Source organism: Spea bombifrons, chromosome 7, assembly GCF_027358695.1.
Source record: "Spea bombifrons isolate aSpeBom1 chromosome 7, aSpeBom1.2.pri, whole genome shotgun sequence".
Lineage (NCBI taxonomy): Eukaryota > Metazoa > Chordata > Amphibia > Anura > Pelobatidae > Spea > Spea bombifrons.
The window spans coordinates 42773243-42799365 of NC_071093.1; the positions used below are offsets into that span (position 1 = coordinate 42773243).

The window sequence follows — 26123 nt, forward strand, 5'->3', positions numbered from 1 at the left end:
AAACCCCCCGACTCCTTATCATACTGCCTGTGGGAAAGAATAGAGCGTCTCTGTCTTAATCACCCAGCAGGACTCTCTGACTAATGGAAGTCTATGGAGGGTCGGACTTCATTAGCATCGCTATAAAGCATCAGCTCAGTGCGGCGTTTGAGGTAAAAAGTAAACGCGTTCCTAAGAAGCAATATTATTAAAAACGGAACTGACAAACAGCAGAGCTTCTCCGTGTCGCTGCGATAACCGTTTCATTGCCAAGAGAAAAGATTGCTTTCAGCGAATGAACCGCAGAGACTGGAAACGGGGAGAATATAAAGAAATCCTGATCGGGGTTCTGGAGGCAGCTCTGACCCTGTAAGCGATGCGGATACACCAGGGGTTTATGAGCGGCCCCAGGGCCCCGATTACCATCGCAGCGGCGGCTACAGACGCAGTGCGCTTAACGGCCCAATTAGAACGTTCATTTGTAATTCCCATTATTACTTGGATAATAAAGTTATGAGAAACGCTCACGGAGGGACGACAGACGCCAAGGCATCGGTAACGATAACGAGATTAGTACCGGCGCAGCAGGCTGGCTAACCGGGTTCTGTACACCTCCGATCTCTGCCAAGGAGGAGACGACGATTTGGGGCTTTATTCACTTAATATCGGACTTTGCTGACCCCAGTGAGCTTTTACTGCGGGGAGGACTAAGCTGGCTCCGTACACGCCCCGGCCATTATAGTGCCTTTAAATCTCCACCAAGTACATTTTTTTTTTTACTCATCTGTCTTCCAAAGAGCAACGTGGCCGGTTAACCATTCGGTGAAGCTCATCGGTAAATAAAACCAAAAAAACGGTATTACCGACATGGGCGATCCCAACGGAAAGTGCCGGAGGAAATAAAGTTAGAGGAGGCTGCAGCCCCAACCAGGGGCATTTAGGCAATAAATAGAGGAGTGGAATAAGGTATGGAGCAGATACACGGCCAGCCACCAGATGCCAAATATGTTATAAAGCAGCCAATTTGAATTTAGGTTTTATTGAGATTTTTTCTCCAAACTGAAAATTGCTCCAGGGCTTCATTCTGGGGTCTAAATTCACTAAATGGAAAGCTCAATATACAATATATATAAATATAAAAATCCAATGTATCTATGATACGCTGATTGACAGATTTCGTCACTTAATGTACACGCAAAAAAAACCTAATAAGCTTTTTTCCCCCTCGAAACGGTGTCATCGCTAAATGCTTGTCAGCGTGTTATCTGTTTGTCGGTTTTCTCTACGCGAAAGAATAAAAAAAAACCCCACATTATTACTGCTGGCGCAGGGGTGGGTGGCGAGCGCACCGCAATGCTTCATGCACCGGCTCATTCAAAAAGAGAAGGGGGGGGGCGCCTGTCACTTCATATTTCTTAATAAATAAGCAGAGAAGTCGTTTCTTAATGCCTCTTCTCCCCGAGTTACGGGCCGTCCGCCGGTGCCTGCGAGAAGAGTGGGTGGAAAGCAGGAGAGGATCCGCGGTGGGAAGAGAGCTTTCCACGCGACATCGGTTGTCTGTCTCCATCAGCGAAGCTGTCTAACGGAGCTCAGAACGTCTTCTGGAAAAAGGTGCGGGGATGACAGGCGGATCGGGGGAAGGGGGGGAGACGCAGAGATCTCATCCACGCGCTTGCCGCAATCTGAATAAATGGCACTTGGCGTAGGCAGGCATTAAAGGAGCGAGACCCTCTCTGCAGACCAAGCGATGGTTCAAGAAGAACAAGGCTTCTTGAGAAGGAAGATTGCGCAACAGAGCGGACCTTGAAGATTCTACGATTCTTTTTTTGGATACAATGTTGCTGTGTTTTTCTAGAACACGTTTAGGGGATCCCTGTCGATCTCGCCTTAACGCTCTGAATCTACCCCCGATGTTTTTGGCATTTCCAGATACCAGCGTATAAAAACCAGAGGAGCAAGACGTTCCGGTTCTACAGGCTGGCAGAAGGTTTACGCTGCCTGTATAACGAATGCGATTTCTGGAGAAGTATCGCAAAGCTAGCAGCAAAACTTACTGGAAAAATCCCCCTTCAAAAAGAAAAGCTCTCATCGCATCAACTGCTGCAATCCTTGATTATCTGAGGTCCTGCAAAGGAACCGAGATCCGAGGTTTGATAGAACATTCCTAGGACACAGGGCTCAAGCTGTATCCCGTCTCACGGAATCCCAAAAACGAAAGAAAAAAAACCAAGTCTGTCTAAAAAGGAGGAACCAGCAACGGACAAAAACTACCTCCTCTTGTCCTGTCCTAACCAGCTTAACGCTCTTTGGGGAAGTAGCGGTCTGTCTAGGAGGTCAGAAAGAAACTATAGTCAACCAAAAAGCCCGTCAAGGAAAATCACAAAAAAAGACATAGCAATCATGTTTAAGAAACAGCCTGTCTGGCGGGGTCTTAAAAGAGAGCGATCGCATGAACTGCTTGGGTGGACCGGTGGACAAGGTCAAGTAGAAAGTCCTGGCTTTCTTAGTCATGTTGATACGTTACATTCACATAGCCACCTTAGGTCAATACAATGTTTCCACAAGTTACCCTCAAAGAGATTCTAAAGTAGAATAATCAGTAAGAATTAAGTTATTCTAGACCCTTTGGTCAAGAAGCAACATGTTTACGGGAACCACGAGGCCAAGAACACTAGCTTACAGCCTTAAGGAGTAACAATAGCCGACCTCCAGGAGAGCCTCGAAGGACCCAAAACATAAAGGGTACGAGTAGCAGCCTGTCTACGGCCTGGAGTCAAGTTACGACACGGGCACCTCGTTTAAGGTGAACCTGGCAACGGTCCTCGTGACGATCCTACCCAATTATTTATTTATGTCTTAAACTTCTCGTCCTGCACAGCACTGGAATTCTGAGAAACCTCTGTGATGTAATAACGCAACTTCCTCGTGAAGCAATCAGGCGCTCTGCGATGTGCTAATAGAATTCCGCCATTAGCGGAGCGGAGTAATACGACACGTGCATAACTTCTTCACACAATGATTTTTTTTTTTTTTTTGCTGTAAATTGCAAAGTTAGAACCCGACACGTTCGACGTTGCAATATGAAGACGGAACGCCAGAGGCTACGGAATTCTAAAGGAATCTGACAACAGCCAAAGATCCTTCGGCCCGTCTAAAATCGGCCTATTTTTCTACCTGCTGTAAATCCTGAAAGCCTGACATTCCTAAAAAAAAAAAAAAAAAAAAAAAAAAAAAAAAATTTAATATTTATAGTACTCTTTGGCGATTTAAGGTAATGTTTCAACTGTTTTCCAGAAAAATAAGACAAAAAAAACTATTTATTTTTTAAACAATGCATATTTAACTTTGGAAACATTTAAATATCACTAAACAGCCCCCCCCCCCACTAAGGGCTATTGGAAGTTTTGAGCAAAATCTGAAGTATGTTCATATAGGCCATGTAATGCTCTTTGCCGTCGCTGGCCACAGACACTAAGGGGGTTAAGCCGAATTGAGCGGAATACAGTTAATGACCTAAATAGAACTAATTAAATTTGTGTCTCGATCATGTTCGGAATGAAGCAGTTAAGGCTGCAGCTCTCCTGATGATTGCGTGTACTGGTGGTTTCTACTGTTGAACCATTTATTGGGATGGCGGAGGAATTAATTAGTCCTGGATTAAGTTGGCAGGCCATGCATGAAATTAGAATGAGAAGTGTTCAAGTCACCTGAGAAGGCGAGTTAATGAGAGGGACGGTGCTCACGAGCAGATGCAGAAGCAGAAGAGGTGCATAAACGCCCCGGCGGTAGAAGCTTTGGGGCTCGATGATACACTGCGTTCCGATACAGATGGTTTCAGTTAAGATTGGTGGCTTGAAAAATGAATGAATGAATAAATGAATGAATGAAGCGGCATATGGAGGAGGTCAATCGAAAAAAGGGGCTGCTGGTCATTTCCATAGGAAGTACGCAATGCAACAAGGCATCGGAAAGAGCAAGCAGGGTGCTGGGATGTATAGCAAGAGGCGTTAAAGAAGAGAGGTGGTTCAGCTACTTTACAGATCTCCGGTCAGACTACTCTAAAGGTCAGACATTTTTCCAGGGAAGTATAAAATATGAGGCTGGTATCCATCGTACAAATCCCCATTTCACAGTTATGAAAACAGAAAGCCTGAAACCGATGCAGAGAATAATCATGGTGTTTAATTCATTTATGTGTGTTTAGTGACTGTTCTGCCTACTGCTCATTTAACACCTTCCAAGTCCTTGGTACGTCCTTGAAAGCTGTTCCAAGAAGCCCGTTATGATGTACTGGTGCTGACTTAGCGGCATTGACAGCCTGGACTCTTCCCTGGTGGCAGCACCCAGCATCGCTGGATTCCTGCCCACTGATTGTGTGTAATGGGGCACGAGCGCCGGTACGCCGTTATACAAGGAATGCCTGAACACGCGATCGGGAGTTTTCTTTGTTTACAGATCAGGAAGAGACAAAGAGAAAAGAAAATTATATATATATATATATATATATATATATATATATATATATATATATATATATGAATATAACACAATATGTATGTGGGGTATGACTGTAACCAGGGGATGTTGCTGAACATAAATTGGGTCACGATTCAGCATAGAGGCACCTACAGCATAGATATTCTCAGTGAAAAGTTACTTTTTCCTATTTTAGCATGGGGTTTTTTTTTTTTTTTTATCTATTATGACTAATAATTATGTTTTATGTATTTCTGTGATCTTTTTTTTAAAAAAAAGGCCCTATTTCGCCTTAGCAAAACTACTGTATGTATAATCTTGTGCGGGTTCATCAAATATGGAAAATTATGGTTTAACAAACATATGGTAAAAAAAAATAAAAAAAAACAAAAAAAAAAAAAACAACCACCACCCTCTGGTCCTATGACAACCCCTGGTCCTGAAAGCGTTAAATATAAAGGAGACAGCTAAGGTGTGCTAAGGTTGGCCAACCTGCAGAAAAGCTGCAGTTTGCTTAAACTAACAATAAGCAGGCTGTTAGGAATTGATCCCACTTGACAAAAGGCAGAACAGCCCATTGTGGCAGCACTCGGCAGGCTAAATTATAGCGGGGGGGGGGGAGTCCTGGTCGTTGCGGTCTGCCCGCGCTCCAAGGAACATCACACAAAGGCTCGCACACTCAACGCTGAACATTTAAAAGGCGCTATTATGCGATTATTAATAATTAATACAAAAAAAAAGAAGAGCGCAAGAATGGCACCGTCAGTGTCAGGATCTAACCTTTACTTCTGGAAAGACGCTGAAGAAAAAACAAAAAAAAAGGATGGAACACTCAGCAGGTGGGCTTCCAAATTTTATAGACAATGACCTGGCCTTTCCTACAACCGCCGGGAGAGGTTTTCCAAAACATGGTTAAAAAAAAAATATAAAAAAAAATTGATATTCTGAAGATTAAGCTCAACCGTTTAACGCAAACTTAACCCAAAAACCACAGATATTTTAATTAGCCTAAAAAAATAAAAAAATCCACCGTAAACGGTTATCCTGCTCCGGGGATTCATCGAGAACTCAGGGGGCCGACAATGAAATTGGTTTTGCAGGAGACTATCAATTCAGCAGGTGCACATCCATCATTAAAAGCCGGGAAGCTAATTGCCTCCGCCCGGCATGCGCGGCTGGGGCCAGCAGGTCATTCAGATATTGATCGATAAGGACTTTGTTTAAATAGGAGAGCTAATCAGATTCCTAAAGCCTTGATTGCAACACCTAATTTATGGCCACCTGCTAGATAGAGGTTCTCTGAACGTTTAGGAATGGAGGCAGCCACGACCTTCAGATGCACAGGCTGTCCTTGGGTTTTACGGCCATCTGCCGGGGACGTTTAATTAGGGCAGGGGAGGACAAATGGACAAATTGTCTCACGTGCAATGATGAAATACAGTCCGGAATGTCAGCCTGCGAAGGGCCCTTGGAAACGTGGCTTCAGCACCACAGATTCTGCTACGCCAACAAGGGATGAAGACGAGACACCTGGAAAAAGCCCGTTGACTTTGGGGCTAAATGCTAAATTTTAACACAATCTGGAATGATGTCCCATTGATGTTTCTATTGATAGCCTATAATTTAACTTTGTCGGGCATACATAAAAAAGTAAAATTCACCTGAAGAAGAGAGGTCTGGGGTCCCAAAAGCTTAAATTTTTCTAACATTGCCCAATAAAAAAAGCTATCAACTTTGAGCAAGACGCCATCATCTTCCTCTTGGACTAACACAACATAAACTTAGTCAGTCACAACGAACTAGGAACATTTCTGGAGCTACGTTCCAAAATCTGTTAGAAGCCCAGTATTTATCATCTTCTAGAATGGGAGAGCAGGCATGAGCCGTAGGGACAGAGGACCCCCCATTCCGTATTTTGAGAAGCTCTGCTGCTCTTTTGCTTACCCATACCCCATATTGACTTGGTGGGATGTCCAGGTTTCCATTTTTCTTTGTCGTCTCCATTGGCAGAGACTCTCGTTTTCCCGGGCTAGTCTGCTGCTTCCTAATGATTGTGGCCTATGATGTCATAACCCTCGACTCTTATAACTTAATGTGTTTTGTAGCAAGGAACAGGAAGAGAGAGAACCGGGCAATGGAGATATAAGTCTACCTTGTCCCTCTAGAAGGTACGTTGTAAGAGTCACGTGTTGGTGTTCCAAAGAATGTTACAACTAAAGCCACAGATGGGAAATCCCTGAAGTTCCAAAAGAAGATGTCAGGGGGGTCCTGAAGAATCCGTGAGCCATAAATATAATTTGTTGACTTTATCTACTCCAAAGATCACTGGTAAGTCAGGCCAAGGTTTAAGGCAAGATTCGCCACCCCTGACATAGCACACTTTAAAAAATTCTCAAAACTATGACAAGAATTTGTCATAATTGCAGGTTTGAGCAACTCCGTTCTGTAGAAGAAGAAAAAAAAAGTGGAAACCGCAAGATTACGGCGTTTAGAAGCCAAGTTGGAAGGTGGCCACATCGTCACCAAGCCGGGTTTACAAATACTGTTACAATTCTTCTGCACCAGAGCAGATGGCCACACAGAGCGTGAGGGTTTCAAGATGCTTGGTGATACTTCATATCTGCATTTCAAGATGAAACATGGAGAAAAAAATATTGTTCCTATTGGTCGGGAGGGCTTTTAGGTTTTGTTTCATAATTATGTTTCGAGTTAATTCGGCTTGCAAGAGGAAGTGGTGTATAGTTATGTTACGCTTTATTTTTAGACAGAAATACAGTTCCGTAGAGATCTCCGCGCTGTTGGCTCAAAACTATACATACGCCCAAACATATGGACTTGCTAGCTATTCGCAGAACTGAAACTCATCTTCTGATTTAAATTGCCATAAGGTCTTCAGCGGAACTCCGTAGTTCCTCCCAAGTTCACATGAATCTTATCTAGAACGGCAAGGCTCCAAGTGCTTCTGCAAAGACCTTCTGAAAGGCCAAGAAGAAGTCACGAGTAACCAAGTATGTGGAGGAAGAACCTGCGCCCAGCTTTCGTTATGCTGTCCTGCAAGCCAGGAGACTTTCAAGCGGTGGAGAAAATAAGTGTTCCATCTTCTCATTGTCTGGAAGGACCCACCAGAAACCGCGCTCCTGTCTGGTCGACTGGAAATTATAATAAATGGCACTTTGTGGTCAAGACCTTCTCAGGATCTGGTCTGACTCTTCTGGCCTACAAGATGGGGTGTTTCTAAATAAACTAAAGCTTTTACTAGATACCTGGGTCATCTACTTCACTAAAACACTAAACACTTGAGTTTGTTATAGCGTTTCCTCCAATTATAATGGAACCTAGAGAGATCTGGCAATATGTAGGGAAACGACCCCCTCCAGAAAAAAATAATGAAGCGTTTCACGGCACAACCGCTGCCAAACGTTACAGGAATTGGAAAGGTAATAAAGATGGAGGAAGGAGAAGACGCTGTCATGTATTTATATAGATATACATTTTAGAATGTTGGTGAGCACGAGAGAATAAAGTATGTACTGTAGGTCTATAGTTACCGATGGCTCTCAAAACCTCTCGGTCTTACATAATAAAAGAGGAAGGAACAGAGAGACGGGAAAAGGTTCCTGTTTTCACCGGATGTAATTCGGTGACGTCCCACCACCGATCCACAAAGTTTTAATAATTCTAAGCATGGCTACAGCCTCTAGCGCTTATAATAGGAGATGAGAGGGGCGGCTGGGGGTCGGGTCTATAGTGGCCCTACATAGAGCCCCCTGGAATATCAGGCTGGTTCTGGGTGCGATTTTCAAGTCACCGCTGGTGTCGTCTTAGATTCAGGAGCCATTTGCCTACCCCATGCATGTTTAATACCCTCACTGTATTACCCTCTACCACTTCTGCTGGAAGGCTTACCCACCACAACACAAACCAATTCATTGTATGACAACTACCTACCAAATCAGCACATTGAGGCCGGACGGGCGCCCGCAGGTTGGAGCTAAACATACCCTTTCCAAAATGAAGAGGGCATCCCATCGCTCACAGACATCAGATTCTACAATGTTCAATCTGGATTATTTTTAAATTCTTCTATTTTTTTTATTATAGAATGTTTTTTTTCCACCTCAAAGAGCACCGGGGACCACAAACTGTTTGGCACACTCCACTTCCTGCTTAGGTTTACAGAGGGTTAGTAGTAGAGTCTGAGGACTGCAACAGAAAAATACTTCCCCCCCTGCATTCCAAGGAAACCATACAGCTCATTACGTGAAAATACCCGATTTTTACGCACAGATTTCTGGTGTAATAGAAACGGCGTTACGTTTCAGGGTGAAACGGTATATTTAGCTGCCTTTTCTCGAGCATATTGTCAGCCGGGCCGCGTTCAGCCTCTCTCATTATTAACACTGTCAGACTCTTTGATAAATGCGCCACTCTAATTAACCCGTCTCACAACAGGACACTTGGAGAAAAGCATCACTAGCTTATAATTTCCGGATCAGTCCTCCGCTCATCAGGGGCACGATAAATATTTGCTTTGCGTGTGCGTGCGGGGGAAGGGCGCTCGCTCTTACGATATCTTTTTTTTTTTTTGCTATTTTAATGGACCGTCACTGGATTACCATAAAGCTTACAATTTGCTCTGCATCGCTACAAAACAAGCTTTTCTTATCTCTCTAATTATGAAACCCGGCCTTTCATTGCAAAACTATAGAATTTGCCGGCCCCATTCGGCCCGTCTAGTCCGCCCATTTCTCCTTCTGTAAAGACTCCTTAATCAGTCGCTGGTCACATCTACAGGAGCCGTATGCCTATCCCATGCATGTTTAAAAACCTTCAATGTATTAACCTCTACCACTTCTGCTGGACGGCCGCTCCACTTATCTACCACCCTCTCAATAATCAGTAAATGAAAAAGGCACCTTTTTTTATAATGTGTTAATGGATCAAGCGTGTAAATTCCAAGCGGTTTCACGGGCTAAAAATCGTTACAAATGTGTCTGCTTCGCAACGTTACCGCGCAGCCGTGTATGCAAATGACTCTCCATTGTAGATGCTCATTTGCATAAAGTCACAACGCGGATGGAACGGAGGATTTTAAAAATTTAAAAGGAAAAAGAAAAAAATATATTTTTTTCATTCTGCTGGAACAAAACCAGTGGATTTTCTTTTCTTCTGTAGATTCCCTCTCTTAACTCACTGCTTAAACCAGAGGATCCCTTACCATCTCTGCTGGTGACCAGATCTTCGACCTCTTGGAGGAGAAGCTCTTTGGGATCACCAGCCTCCAGGGAGTCTCAGTAAAACCCCACGCTCGATTCCTGCGCACGCTCGGGTATTCCATTAAATGTGTCACATACAATAATGTAGCCCCCCGGCAGAGGGTACTTTGATGACATTATACACGGTTGCGTGACCTCACCCGCCCCCCCCCCCCGGTTTAGCAGTGACCTCGCTGGAGGTGAGCGGGATGGAGCTGGCGAGGCCGGCCGCCGTTGGCTGAAGCCGTTGAGCCGTGAGTGATGTACCTGCTGCAGGTCTCATGACGGGCGGCGGGAGCTGCTCTGCTTGTCAGAAGACATTAAGCACAAGCCGCCGACGGCTGAATTAACAAACAGCAGAGAGATAAACAAGCCGGGGATGGAAAAAAAAACCCGGGACCTTAAACCGCCTGACTCTGGACTATATACCGACAGCTTTATTATTGCCCAAGTAGCCGGGTTGTGGTCAGCAAAGGGTGGCAGCAGCCCACGCGGTGCTTTATGACATCATACCTAATATAACTGCATGGGATGAAACGGCGCTCAGGAATATAATTATTAAACAATAATAATAATAATAAATATTTAATTAACGTCTTAGGTCAGCCAGGTCAGAGGACACCTAGCTTTATCAGAAGCTGCCTGAGGGTATTAGGAGTTGCTGACCAGCAGTTCTGGGGCCACAACCCGGTCTATCTGTAAAGGACGCAGCTCTGTTAACGGACGGGGACAACCCTGCGAGGCACCCGGTGTTCCAAAACAGAATCTCGATTCAACCAACTGGTTCGGCTCATCGAGGTTTCATTTTCCATTTTAATTAACTTAATATCGTAGGGGAAAAAAAATCTGCAGCCTGTCAGCCTTTTATTTTTTGAGCTAAAACCCCCAAAAATATAACAAAAACAAAACAGTAGCGCACTTGGCATTGAAATGAATCCGCCGGAGCGAAACCTCAGCGCTCGCTCTGCAACGTGTGGGCAGATCTCCAGAATTCTGAGCCTCTCCAATCCGCCTGCAGGCACCGAGGCGATACTCTCCCGATTGTTTGGATTCTTCGCTGTAATACAGACAGAAGCCTTATACGCTCACTCAATGAGTTGGCTTTCCAAAGGTCAGGCATTGTTTTCTGGAATAAATACGGGATGGAATAAAAATATTCTCGCCCTAATAATCCTGGCCACGGTTGGCGATGAGCGTCTTTCAGTCCTCATAGCTCCCAAGTGTCCTTCAGGAAACGCAGTCCCTGTTTGTTGCCCAAACCCCTGATGCCCCTCTTTTCTAGGAGCGTTCTATATTCTGGACCCAGATGGGGCAGCATCCACACCGGAACCTTATAACCTTGAGAATCTGCCCCTTCACTCTCAGACCCTTAGATCGGGGCAAAAACCCTGAGAGTTCCCAGGTATCCCATGTAGAGGGTCCGTCGAATCGGCAGCGAGAAGAACGCCGCACACCTAACCGGTCTCTATACGGGCTGAAAATAAGCCCTCTCTACCCACAACACCCTGCGAGTCAGGCCACAATAGCCGATTGCCAGTGGCTCAGAGGGTAAGGCAGACAGGGAGGATCAATAGTCTCTGGGTGCCACTGATTTGACTTGCTGTGTTACTCAGTTACCCAAGTCTATCTTTATATTATACACACACACGTGTATATACAGACCACAGAGGAGGAGGGCAGCTGCAGCAACAGTTACTGCTTCATTTATTCTTAATAAACTTTAGCATTGAAAAAGGACAGGCATAGAAAGGGTTAAAACCGATCCCGCGATCGCATTATCCGTACCTCTCATAATAACAGCGACTGTGATATATAGAAGGTAACAGCTAATTTGTCACGTATGAAACGAGGGGTGCGTGATTCCATGACAAACTCCACACTCGCAGCCTCCCACACCGTCACCCATCACACGGCTCTATTCTCTGAAACCAATCCACTTATTCACAAGTGCGTTAATTGTGCTATTAGTGTCAGGAAGGAGGGAAGAAGCCATCAGCGTGCGACAACCGGAAAACGAAGACCACCTCTGGCAACAAGAGGACCTCCGACCGGATCTTTTTTATATATTTTATTATTAGTATCACTTCGTGGAATGCCTGTGACGGTACGGCGCGTTGGTCACGAACTGCGAGGGATTTGGCTGCGATATATTTGCTTTATAATACCCTAGCCTGCTGGGTAAAGGCACCAAGTCCTGATCAAAGTGGGCAGCGAAGCCATATGCATTCCCCAAAAGTGTAAATAGGGAGATCCCGTGGCAGCCATCCTAACCTTATAGGTTTTATCTCATTCTGCTCCAATAAATTTCCTTTATCTGCAGACCTGGAGGCGGCCATTGTTGTCGGTCATGTGATATTTTGGGCGTCGTTTCCTGCTCAATCACCACACTGAGCTGATGCTTTACGGCAATGCCAATAGGTAGCAGTAAAGGAATAGGAGCCTAACCTCTAGGAACAGTACATATACACACAAATATCACTCGCTATATATACAGTACTATTCCAATAGAATACTGAGAGGAATGCCATACACGATATAAATAAAACATAAAGAGTTCCAATAAAATGTGATAAAAATAAATAGGAATCATAAAAAAAAACCATTCATTTTCAAAAGTGAATTTGTATCACCCAGAGGCAATTATTTGTCCAATTTGCAGCAGAGGTAATTTTTAATAACCAAGCCGAGCCTTTCCTTCAAGTTCCGATAACGTTATTGATGGAGACGCCACGACGGCAGAAAAGGGGGAGACGGAAGGAAAGACTCTTATCTGCCGAGTTACCAGAGACAGAGACGTCCACCCAGCGCTCTCTTAGAGATGCGTTCCACAGAGAACAAGGAGGAACAATCGCTCCGTGACACCAAACACTCGCAAGAAACTTCTTGCACCGAGTCCTCCCCTAAAACCAGAAACTTCAAGGAACTCGCAACTTTTAGTCTCGTTTAATTTAAATAGAGAGTCCGTGGCTCTGAAATATAACCCGGAAGGAATGGATATGTCGCTTACTAATGGGTTCTCATAAGTTCAGGTGAACCCCGGTGTCTTACTGAAGAACTCAGCAGGACCCTAGGGTTACAATCTCTAGACAGAAGGACATAAGCCAGACTGGGAAAGACGAGGCAGCCCTGGGACTTTAATGCCGGCGAGCCCACATTTTCAGTCCTTAAGCTCGCGTAGCGTGCGACGGGTTGGAGCAATGTCCGTCAAGTGGCCCACCACACCTGGTCACCATACGCGGTGGAAAATAACGCAATGGATGTAGGAAGTCCAAAACCTTACACATCAGTGGTCAGCGAGTCCTCCTCCAGCCCTTGGTCTCTTGGGATAGAACCTTAAATTCTTAAACAAGTCAACGTGAAATTCCACATCTTTCCATAGTTCTCGGAGGTGTCCAAGCAAAGCATCTCGTGAATATTTTGTCGCTCTCACTTTCTGGAAGGACGAGTCATCTTTCATAACCCATCCTAAATGTTCAGCCGCATCTGGTAGGGCTCCAGGCCATTCAGATTTTGCTTTGGGGCAACAAATCTTGTCTTGGGACCTCATCGTGATGAAAACACGTCATTTGGGCCGAGATAGTTTCCTTATTGTCTCTCAAACAGAAAAACGTTCTAAGGTTGATCTCTCGAAGGCTACAGAGATCAAGCAAATGGTTATTTCCCACCCTGTAGATTCTGCGGGCCATGTGTTGGACAGCAACACAAATCCTGGGGGTAGTCCTCTTGGCTTTAGACCTTAAAGTTTTACGAGACACAATTTGCAGGATTTGGGTTTTTTTGCCACATATTATAATCTTAATTCCAAACATTCTATGTTCTCAGCGATATTAATATATGGTCATCTCTCTATCCAATCAGCAGAGAGAAGTTTTTTTTTCTCTCAGTAAACTGCCAGAAACAACCATAGCCGGTTAAGCTCAATTTTCTATTGGCTGTTGTCCAAGCCGTCATCCAGTCCACATTTTCCGAATAAATTAGGGGGTTTTCTTGATTTTGTTTATTCATTCAATTAAAAAAACAACAAAAACAACAAAGTCAATCGCAAACAACGAGCAGATTTAACCCTCGGCGCGTAAAGGGATAAAAACTATTTATTGGACCGTAACGCAACGAGGTACTGCCCCAAAACGAATTCCGCAAACAATCCAATTTTTTAAACTAAGCAAGAATTCAAATGATGTCCCGATAATTCATGTATAGGTTCTAGTGAAAATAATAAAAATATACGGAAAACATTGATTTTGAGTAATCATTTCATTTTAGATGCTGGAAAAAACAAATACAATGTCAAGTCCTTACCCCCTCTTTTTTTTATCCCCCTCCCCCTCTACCCAATTTAGCTTTATGCCCGTAATAAAATCATCGATAGAACCATTAACAGCAACAACTTTTTGGAAATTTCCGTAATAATAATGACAAAATAAATACATTTTTAAAAAGTCAATGATCAGTAAAAAAAAAAAAAAAAATAATAATAATAATAATAATAATAATAAAAAAGAAAAGAATCAGCCAAGTCAGGGAGCAGCCTGAATAAAAGGATAAATATTTCTGCTCCGTTTTGTAGGGAAATCGTTCGTTTTCGGCAAGGTCATGCCAAGTTGATTAGAAGAATTGAAGGACATTATTGTCTTAACAGGAGTAACGCGTCCGGAACGTATCCAACACCCCCCCCCACGCAGAAAGCCTGAGCCGGCACTTCTTAATGCTCGGCTAATACAGCAGTTTTCTTAATCTCATGCAGAAATTCACTTTTTAAGCAGAAAAAAAACAAAACAATAAAAAAAAAAAGAAAAAAAAAAAACAACATTAAAAAGGGGCAGTTTAACGTCGCTGACATTCCCACCATAGAATAAAGCGCATTAAACCCCAACCCTCAGTGAATACTAGAACGCGTTTTCTGAAGCTAAACCCCAAAGACGAGGTTCGCTTACGACCCAGGTACGTCTCCGGCCCTTTGGGCCAATAAGCGACGCCATTTTGGTTTTAATACCAATTTGCCCAATTAACTAATACAAAAAAAAAAAAAATAGAGTAAGTCTTGGATGAAATGTTCATTGCCCGACGGGAAATCCGTTTAGCTCCAGTTAAAGGGGATGTAGATGTAATACAAGGAAGTGTTACTTTTTTGAGAGTGGTAGATAAATGGAACAGCCTCCCAGCAGAAGTGGTAGAGGGTAATACAGTGAGGGTATTAAACATGCGCGGGATAGACATACGGCTCCTGAATCTAAGACGAGACCAACGACCGATTAAGGTTTGAGTCTTTACAGCAGGAGAAACGGGCGGGCTAGATGGGGGCCGAATGGGGACGATCTGCCTGCAAACTCTACGTAACGAGTATTCTGTACAGTGAAGCAACTCTCACTGTCTAGTAGGCACAGGATCTGTATTAGCAACTCCGTCCTCAACCACGTCGACAAAACGAGACGGACAGGAAGAGAAACGCTCGCCCAGATAACGAAGTCATAAAGCCAGCTCGCTTTACCATTCTTTAAGGAATTTGGGGTCTTCAGAGACCACCCAACTACCCGCATGAAGAATAATCCATGCCGATCACCGCTACGGAATGTTTCATAAACGTAATCAAGTCGCTGCTGCTTCCAAAGTATAAAGGAAGGCAGAGACATTTTGGGTGGTGGATTGATGATCAGAAGACCACAAGGTCTCTGCGGTCAGAACTTTGACCAAAAAATCCTCCTGCTCCCCCTTGATAAATATCCCCCCTAGGCTCGTGTTAAATACCCCTGTAGACAAAGTGTGGAGTCCTAGACTCCAGCTCAGTACTTTTGGAGCTTAAGTTCAGAATAATTCGCAGAGAAAACCCTTCAAAGAGCATCTCCGGTGCCCCCCACCACAGACGAGGTCTCAGACTCGGGCGGATGTCACGGCGAGTTAGCCCCTGCTTTGTGAAGCGGAAAGCTTGGTAGAGACTGATCGGGAGCAGGGGCCGATCAACTAAACTCAGCAAAAAAAACCTCGGACGCAGCTGAACGTCACCGAATTCTCTGTCGGCAACGAGGTATCTCCACCACCTTTATTCAAGGAAGCAGAACTAACCAAGTGTCTTCTGACATTCTACAAAAAAAAAAAAACGCACTGGGGATGACGCACAGACGTGAAACGGCAGCCGCTTAGGAAATGATGCCCTCCCGCACAGGGTTAACTATCTGCAAGCGGCTGCATTTCCGAGGAACGATCGCCGCTCTCGACCCAGCAATCGATATCGCCGGCTGCTCGCACAGCTCTGGACGGAGGAGCCGCAGTATTATCGACTCGGCTCCGGCGGCAGACCGCGAAGGATCGAGCGCCTTTCTGAAGAGACCGTTACAGACGCGGAGACCCCCGCCGCACGGAATAAGAGATTTCCTCTCGTTTTCGTAAACAGTCCCCGCGTGACGCTCCGTCTCGATAGCCCTCTCGGCGCGGCAGACACGCGGTTTAGAAAGCCGAGCCCCTGGACGCCTATTAGAAGGCCCCTCGTTTAGCATCTGGGCCTGACGTCAGAGGAAGCGATGAGGGGCAATCCTAATAACAGAGATTAAGGGGTCCCCTAGGCCTTCTTTCCGTGGATTGCATAGAAAATAGGAACGGACATTTAGAGAACTTGACTTCTACCACTGGGAGATCATATGCCGACCCCATGCAGGCTTAAATCCCCTCACTGTATTACGCTCTACCACTTCTGCTGGGAGGCTGTTCCTGTGATTTTAAACAATGCACGGTCTGTACGTATACCAGGAGTCCCTGGCAGCGCCTGGCATTCGGAATCCTGATGCTTCCTGCAGAACATCTTATAAGGACATGTAAAGCCGAAGCCAAGAACACGCGGCCAACGCCGGCTTCCGACACATACACGGAATCGGATCCGCTTAGCGCGAAACAAACGGCTACCGAGAAGAAGAAACATTCCCCACGCCGGATCGTTACAGTATTAAAAACAGTAATACCCCCCCTGCTAATACTCCCCCCCCCAGCACTGTATACAGTAACCTGGTTTTATCGCATTTTGTTCCAATAAACCCCCTTTATCTGCAGATCTGGAGCCGCCGTCGCTGTCAGTCATGTGATATTTTGGGTAACTTTCCCGGCTCAAACACCGCACTGAGCCGATGCTTTATGGCGATGCTAATGAAGTCCGACCCTCCATACACCATAATTAGTCAGAGTGTCACGCTGGGCGATTAAGACTGAGCCTTTCTATTGTTTCCTGCAGGCTTTTAAAAAAAGAAAAAATGGCCCAATATTGACGAAAACCTATTTTATTTGATACTAGGGATAAATATATGGTGGCCGATCCCCTTTAAAAGAACATTCCTCCGTGTTTTAAAATTACCATTTAAAACCCATTTTGTAACCTATGGAAACCTGCAAAGCATTACAAAAATACCGTGATAAAAAAAGTGAATTTCTGAGCCAAGGCACTAAGCTCACTAAGTTGTCTCATTTATATGTTTTGCCAAGACAAACCTCACCAGCGGAGCCGACACATTTAAAACGATGACGTATTACACCGACCCGGAGACATTAAGAGGGTTATTCATGGAAATTATTGGTTTTTTGGGTTTTTTTTTTTTTTTTTATTTATTTATTTTTTTTATTTATTTTTTTTTAAAGGTTTTTACAGTTCATTTATAAAATTAAAAAAAATGATCAGAAGAACATCTCCGATCCCTCTTGACCCGGACAGGGAGCAATGAACTTATGTTCCCGATCCGCATGGAGCCGGCCCTTTAAATGTTGATGCATTTACTGGGATTTACAGTAAATGCGGCAAAGATGATAGGATGTTTATAACATTTATTACAGATACATTCGGCAAAAATCACTCCTGTGTTCCAACAGCCCTTTATCACTCCCATCACTCCTGGGTTCCAATGGCCCTTTATCACTCCCATCACTCCTGTGTTCCAATAGCCCTTTATCACTCCCATCACTCCTGTGTCCCAATGGCACGTTGTGTTCACAAATCCAAGTTTAAGTTTGATGGTTAGAAAACCCTTTTTTTAATTATGTCACAGTGACCCCAAACTTTTGTATGGCAGTGTATATATTTTATACACGCACCTGCGTGTACATGTATACATGCGACATATGTAAATAATAAGCAGCCCTGGATGGCAGCTCATTCATCTGCGCAGCCAAATACCACCTCGGGGCAAATTCATTTCACAACTGTTGTTGGAGTTCATTTCCTTCAACCTCAGCCAGATACAGGATGCCTGCTTGTGATGGGAGTTGAGGCAGACAACTAGGGGGGGGGGTTCTAATCCTAAACATAATTATAGATGAAAAGGTTTTCCAGCCAGTGGAAAGTGTCTGTTTCCGAGGACAGATAACGGGTGGTCCCGGGGGGCTTGTACCGGAAACCCGCTCCGGATTAGAAGCGTTATCTGGACGCCAGGCCAAGTTACAGTTTAAAAAACACACAAAATAATAAAAAAAAATAAGAAGATCCCCCGCGTTCTCTCCGCTATCAGCTCGACTTCCGCCCGGTCAGAGCGGCGGAGGAAACGCTGAGCTCACACGCTGATACCGCTCAGAAATCGCCCCGGACATCTGGCCCTCGGCAGAAACGCCGGCTTATTAATCACTTATATAGCGCCGTCATATTCCGCAGCGATGTACAAAGAGGACATACGGAACTAACGGGTGAGGAGGGAGCTGCTCAGAGGAGCTTACAATCTAAAATGTGATATATATATATATATCTTACTTTTTTGGTACAAAAGCGCTAAATCTAGCGCTAATCTGGCATTTTTTCCAGCTGCGGACTGCAACTCTCATTAGGCTCACCCAGCCACGCCAGCTGGGATTGGGGAAGGCTGGGAGTTGCCGTTGGTTTATAGAGCGGGGATAATGGCCGGACGAGGATCATGTGTGCAGACCTCCAGTTATTCACCTCAATCTCTGCAGCTCAAAGCACCATGAAGAAGAGCTTAATGTGGCGCGCATGAAGAGGACGGGGCCAACATCAAACGGCAGCTGCATGTGCACTTCATAGCCAGATGATCCGGCTCCCAACGTGCAAATAGCTAAAACCGCACCTTTCAATGGAAAGGACTCCACAAACTTGGGGAATAAAGACATGTTTTATGTACTGTATGGATATTTTTGTAGATAAGTAGAACAGCCTCCCAGCAGAAGCGGTAGAAGGTAATAGAAGGGGATTTAAACACGCATGAGATAGACATACGGCTCCTGAATCTAAGACGAGACCAACGACTGATTAAGGTTTGAGTCTTTATAGCAAGAGAAACGGGCAGACTAGACGGGGGCCGAAGGGGGGCCGATCTACCGGCTGGTTCTATGTTTCTACAAAGCTTTTGGCTGCTGCGACATCAGCCCCAAAAGTTGCATCTAGATGAGAGCAGAGCTCACACTCTATTCGAAAAGGTTCAGTCTGAAATGCTGGGGATATTAACGTCTAAGAGAAGCCAGTTCAACATAAAATCAGTCCTGCTTGAACACAGGTGAGATGAGTGCAACGCTCATCACTGATTGGCTCCACTGGACAGTTACTAAGCCAGAGCCCTCTCCAAATCCCATGACGCTCAAGCAGCCAAAAGGTCCGCATGGTTCATTTAGAGGCCTTTCTATCATTACTCATTGACGTATATAGCGCCGTCGTACTCCGTGGCGCTGTACAGCGGGTACATTTCATGCCACTAATTAACACTTAATTGCTGCAGCCAAGATCAGTAGAAGCTCCGCGTTTAATGGGCCCAAATAACTCATCGTGCCACGGGGAGGTTTGCTTTGGTTACCATCCCGAAGCCGATCAATAGCCTCGCGGCGATTTGGCACGGGTACCGGCAGGGCGTAAATCCGCCGCCCAGCCGCAGAAAGCTTCCCTTTTAGCAAAAATAAAATCAGAACAAAAACCACTAACAAAAAAGATCAAAAGAAAGAACCCAATTTCCTGTCTTTTGTTTTTACTAACATTTCTATAAAAATAACCATATCCATAGCAAAAATGTAAAAAAGGGGGGGTGGGCAGAGTTATATACAAGGAGCAATCGCCATAGCAACCAATGAAATGTCCCCAGTGACTGCTCCAGGATGGTTTCTTAACCCCTTGAACCCCAACGTCACGGCATGCAACAAGAATCGGCTGGCAGAAAGTCAACAAAACGGTTCCCGTGTACCCGTGACGTGATCATGCGCGATATGCGTGTCCTGTTATATGACCCTGTATACAGCATCATATTATTAGGGGGCCACAGCAAGCGACAGGCCCTCGTTCTCTCGCCCGGGTTTTTATCGGCCCGAGCTGCTGAAACGCAGACCGCAGTCCCTCATCTTCTCCTTCCGGCTCTCGCAGAACAGCAAGTCCAGACACGGCACGAGGAAGCCGGTACTGAAGGGGTTAAAAATCTAGAACGTGCCGCAGATTGAATGCATTCCGTGCATATGTTAGCACATGTATAAAGGGGAAAAAAAAAAACAAAAAAAAACACATGCCTTTTTTTTTTTAACCATACGTGTGCCATGTGGGTAAACAGCACACGCCGCAGGGAATTGCACGTAGAAAGGGTTAAAAAAAATATATATCAAGAAAGTATATTCTGTAGAACAGAACGAAAGCATCGTAGCTGAAACAGATGCTCGCAACACGATGGCGGCGTCACGCGAGGTTACCACGGCGAAACGCCAACTCCCATCATCCTCAGCAAGCCTCCTGAAGCACAAGCCTGTTTGAAGTCGCCCCGGCAATGAACAGGTTAAGCCCAGCTATAACCCCAGTCCCTGTGTGCATTATATATTTGAATAAGACTCAGCGCAGCAGGATTTGGCAAGAGAACAAGGATGTGGAAGAGGGCAGACGAGAACAGAGATAAAGCGTTACGGGAGAGTAACCGACACTCAGCGGAGACGGCCCTTTTCGGGGTATTATTAGGGGGGTATTACCAAGTCGGGATTATGTAGTAGGAGATACGGCGAGGGGCGTGTGGCCGGGGGGGGGGGGGAGTCTTGGGTTTATTCACTAAACCATTAGCTAGCGAAACACTCCTACAACTCACAGCTTCCTCACACATTATGAAGGGCCGACTCTGCAAGTGGGGTCGGCCCAGCACAATGCATAGTCCAATCTGTGAGCTGAAGTCTATCAGGGAATAAAACACAGCCATTGGCTGATGCTATCCCCCTTGGTTTCAGGAGGAGCTCAGCTTCCTGTAGCTGGAATGGAGCACATGACGGGAGCATACTGAGGTACACTCGCTGCTTTCAGTACAGGCCGCCGGGGGGAGGAGCTAAACGAGACCAAAGAACTGCAATCACTAAAGAACGCCTGCACCTATTCGCATGCAGAAAAACGCACTCGATTCCGTGCAACATGGGCTCCGCTATGCATTCAACATTAAAATATGGCTATATATATATATAAAAGGTGTAATTATAGTATATCCAGGTTGCATACACACCGGCAAATACCATCACGTTGGTTTATTTCGTGTATTGGATTCTAAAACGTAGAACACGAAGCTGATCTCTTCAGGACAGACATCACAAAAAGCAAACTATTGAGTATTTTTTCTCATGCTATGGCAATAAGCCCATGAACCGATCAGTGCCCTCTGTTTATGCCACATGACAGCACAGGGCTGACGGGTATGACTTTAAAACAGGCGCAAGATGCAAAGATAAAGCAACATGCCGGGTCTCCACTTCTCTAAAAACACCGCGTATGCTCGATCGGTGCCGAGCGCATCCACCAAGACAACTTCTCTTTAACCCCTTTAACTCCAGCTGTCGCGGGCTCCTATTATTCTCTATCTGCCAAGAAATGGCTGAGGATGGTGGGAGTTGTCGCCCATAAACAGCTGAATTAACCAGAGACTGATCACCCGTAGTTAACATAAAGCAGTCTTTTGGATTTTGTTAGCGCGCCAAAGGGCCGCCCGGGAAGCCATTTCAGCGCGGCTATTCCCTCGCGTGCTACAGTAACTCGCAAAAAGATGAGATAAAGGGTATCAGAAGCAGGAGGGGGTAAAAGTAACGCGCACACACACACACAAAAGAGATTTTTACTTGGTTTTGTATGTGATTAACACTTTGAGTGCCAAAGCCAGCGGACAGTGATTTTAAAGGGTTAACAGACTTTTTTTTTTTAAATAAGGAACTAAATGAGAAACAGTATATAGCAATTTATTTTCATGGCTTTTAACCCTTTTACAGACACTCGCAGGTACTAAAAGAGATTGGCACCTTCCACCTCCAATATGGCGGCTTTCCAGTGTCAGCAAAACCTGTGCTGGTTTTTTTTTTTGCCCTAACAACTCAGCTCTATGGTTTTGAAAAAGCTTTATTGATCTGGGCTGTCTGTTCAATTTTTTTTGTTTTATTCCAAAAGCCCTGTCTTGGTCTCTTCTTGGTGACCTCACCGTCAAAAGATCCGATATCTGTCTCCTATCATCCTCAGACAGGCTCTAAGAGTCATGGGAGTTGTGATCCAGGAGTCACCTGGATAGTCATTCACTGCCGAGCCCTGCCTGCTGAATGGGTGTATAACGCTATCGAGCGGCCCCCCAGGGAAAGTAACGCCGTTATCCGTTACACGGGTTGCGTTGAATGACCCTGGGGTGGCAATAAACAGCTCTACTGCCTCCTCTAATACAGGAGCAAGGAAGGGGTTAAACCGCAGCGAGGGTAAGATGAAGGGGCACTTACCTTGACACTGGAAGCCCTGCTTGCCAAATCCCCTGCAAAAGAAGAAAAAGAGAAAAATTGCTAAGAAGAGGGTCGAGAATTCCCCAAAAGGACACATTTATACACATAGGCCGTGGCGGGGTACCAGAGAGGAATCTCACTATCCTCAGCACCAAACCAACTCGGAGGGATCACACGGTCCATATAACCCTGCATGACAGAGGAACTAACTGCCCCTGTGGCATATCCGGGGGGCAGGAGAAACAAGGGTCTATATGTGGGCTACTAAAGAGGCCTTTGCGGCTTCTAAAGTCGTCATTGGTTTTACTGGTGCCCACTGGGGCAGAACCTGCTAAACTCCCATTAACAGCCGGCGATCCCTTCACCAGAGGGAGGTTTGTTTCAAAAGGAGAAGAAATGTGGATGGTGGTAGATAAGTGGAGCAGCCTCCCAACAGAGGTGGTAGATGCTATTACAATGAGTAAATTTAAACATGCATGGGATAGGCATACGGCTCCTGAATCTAAGACGAGACCAACGACCGATTACAGCAGGAAAAAGGGGTAGATTATTTGGGGCGACCCGCCGTCAAACAGGGGCTTCGCTACATTTACCCCGGTGCAGAGCATATAGACACACAGACAACTGACAGATACAAAGAGACAATCGCAAAGACAGACAAGGACGAGACAGTCACACAACGCCACGCCGAGAGGCAGCAATACACACGCGCTCGGGGGGCACACAACCAGCAACATGCAGATCGTCAGCACACAGGCAGGCTGCAGCGCATGCGCGGAGTCACCGCCAGACATCATCTCCCACACACGAGGAGCACCGAGACAGCAGCCCGCGCTGCCCGTCCGTGTAATCCCGCACCGGAATATTAACACGGCACGGAACACGGATACAGATCCGCCGTGGCAGCCGGGCAGGGGCACCGACCACACACACACGCAACGTTTAACACGCGTGTCCCAGCACTCTCAGCCACACAAGCGGCAGGAGTTATCATTTAAATTTAAACGGCATGAAGAGGTTAATCCCAAACATGCGCGTCCACAGAAAAAAAAAAATATATATATATATATACTCCAATGAGCGGAAATTCAAACTAGCAAAACATTAGTTTTCCCCAAAATATAGAAACGTCTCGCGCAGCTCGTCTTGTTAGAAAACGTAACGGCGGAAGATGCTACATTTTTGATAATTCCAAGTCGAATTAAAATGCAATTTAAAAATTTTTTTTTTGCAGACCAGAAAAAAAAAATCTCATAAAGCAAACATTGTTACAAAAAAAATTATACGGTTACATTTATACAATTATGAAATTGCTTTTTTTTTTTTTTTTTTTTTTTTTTTTTTAAGCAATTCTCAGCGCGGATTATTACTTTTTGGTTTTTTTGACCGGATTGCCGGAGAATAGAAATAAGAATAATGGCTCCGAGCGGCGTGGGTTCGGATTTGCTCTCTCCGTGGAGGAATGCGTCTCATTTTCCTTGAGCGTCTCATTCATGCGGTCTCCGTCATTCATTAGTAAGGCTGTCTCGTCGATCGCGAGCACCAATGGACAAGCAGATGTCTACAAATCCCTCGCTACGGTCCCGATAGCCGCCTTATCGATGCGGTCTCGGAGTTCCTTTACTAAATCCCGTTCATTAATGCCCCCAGAGATGTCGCCGCTACCGCCGAGGGCATTTGGGGTATTATTCCGTGTATCGAGCCACCCTTACAACCATCAGAGGGGAGAGGGGGGGCCCAGGAACAATACATTGGCCCCCAATCAATAAGAACACACACTAAGAATGCTTTATATCATTCATTCGCTGCATTCTAGAGCCAAGCACCCCCCCCTGCTGCTAATGCCCCTACCCATGAATATTACAATAATACCCTGATGTTATCTGTAATGTACTCAACAGGAAGGCAAGATAACCACATGATGGTCTAATCACTAAATCCACCCCACCGTATCTTGATTTGATGCCCTCGCCTTTAACCCTCTTTACCCCACTAAAGACAAAAGGAGGGGAGGGGGGGTAAATAAAAACTTCATAGATTACATGGGTATTTAGCAGGGGGCCATAGATGATAAACTGCACTAATTTGGGGTAATTGTTTTCACCCCCCCCTTCTCCTCCTCCATGGGCATCTCTTGTGTTCTGTGCTTTCCGCACGATCATTAACGGGTTAATAACAGCATTAGATGCCCCAGGTTATTTAAAGGGAATAGGGGGGGGGGTATTAACGGGCTGAAAGCGGGGTACAGGCAGCTGGAACACCCCGCATCGGGTATGAATGGATGGATGCCGGTAGCAACTAAAGTTTAACCCTTTGGGGCCCAGGGGGGCAATTAATGCATTACAAAGCATTCTCCGTAGGGTCGATAATCCTAAATGCCCCCCGTATTTTATAAAATGCCCCTGACATTTCAACAAGACACCTCCAATAAAGCAGATTCCTGGAATGTATGATTTGGAAGCCCAGATCGGGGGATGCTCTGCTCTTTGGGGGGTACAGGCTGGGCATTTTTTTTGGAGGGGGGGTTACTGCATTGCCCCCCATAACCCCAGGTCCCCGACCCCCACTCACCAGATGAAGTCCGTGCAGTGGCTGCAGAAGGTGGGCTGCTTGAAGAAACGCGCGGTGAACTTGTGGTCCTTCACCTCATGCACGTTCTTCTGGCGGAGAGCCCCCTTCCTGGCGAAGCGGGTGATGGTCTCGTCGGGCTCGGGGTCTGCCATGGTGCAGCGCACGGTGCACAGTGTCCGCTCTCCCCGGGGCGCACTGCGCTCTACCTCTGCACACAGCGGCTCCACCCCCCTGCACCGCGCGTCATTCAGACCTGTCCCCCTACATCTGCATAAGCACGCCCCGCGCCTCTTTCAGAGACCCGCCTACCCGTGTTAACGCGCTCGCTGGTCCTGCAGCCCCTCCCATCTATATCTGCATAAACACACCCACCAGCACTGACACATATATATATATATATTGGTCCTGTAGCTGCCTGCTGGGCTCTGGACCTTATCAGAGGGGGTCACCCAGGAACACGCGCTCTATTGTATAGTGCATATTACTCTGAATACATTCTTATATATGATTTATATTACAAATATTACACTTTGACTTTATTAAATGTGTTGTTAATTTACATTAATTAGTATGAATGTCTGGAAGAGTTGGAATCCCCAAAGAAAGAACCAAAAGTGAGAAAGAAAGCTTTTTTGCATCTCGTTGCTTTTTCACTCTCATTCGCTCTTAGTCTCACTCACTCACTCTCACTCTAACACTCTCTCACTCTCTCTAACACTCTCTCACTCTAAAACTCTCTCACTCTCTCTCCCTGTGGCTCTGCCCTTTTGCTGAAGTACTCCACAAGGCCAGACTATCACAGACGCATTTGCGGAGAAAGAGAAGCGTTTCAGCACCTCTCTATCTCTATCCTTCTGCATTGTTCGGGCTCCTTAGAGAACTTCCGAGTACCTCCAGCGTGGACGAAGCAAGAAGAACTAAAAAAAAAGAAGGCAAAAGAACAAGAAGAGGCAAGTCTAATGATAGAATATCTTTACTCGCTTGTTGTGTGTGTATGGATCTGTCATTTTAGTTAAATCCACAATGTTTTGCTTTATATATAAAGAAAAGACGGCAACTGGAGGAAATGTTTAAGTTCCTCGGGGGTGTGGCTTCGACTGATGACATACTCCCATGATTTTTAAGGGCCAAGGAGGGACACTATTTAGGGGTGGGGTCAGAGACGTGGCA

At 45.4% G+C, this 26123-nt stretch overlaps 1 protein-coding gene across 2 annotated transcripts in view; it reads right to left on the minus strand.

Annotated features, from left to right (window-relative positions):
• PRKCB (protein kinase C beta) overlaps positions 1-25175 on the minus strand; it is a 57358-nt gene extending 32183 nt beyond the window's left edge. For both annotated transcript variants that reach the window (XM_053471098.1, XM_053471097.1), the window contains exons 1-2: positions 24954-25175; positions 22383-22414 (exon numbers count right to left, since the gene is read on the minus strand). In XM_053471098.1, coding sequence (XP_053327073.1) covers positions 22383-22414; positions 24954-25105 — 184 coding nt within the window. In that variant the 5' untranslated portion in view covers positions 25106-25175. The remainder of the gene's footprint in view (positions 1-22382; positions 22415-24953) is intronic.
• Between the last annotated feature and the right edge of the window lie 948 nt (positions 25176-26123).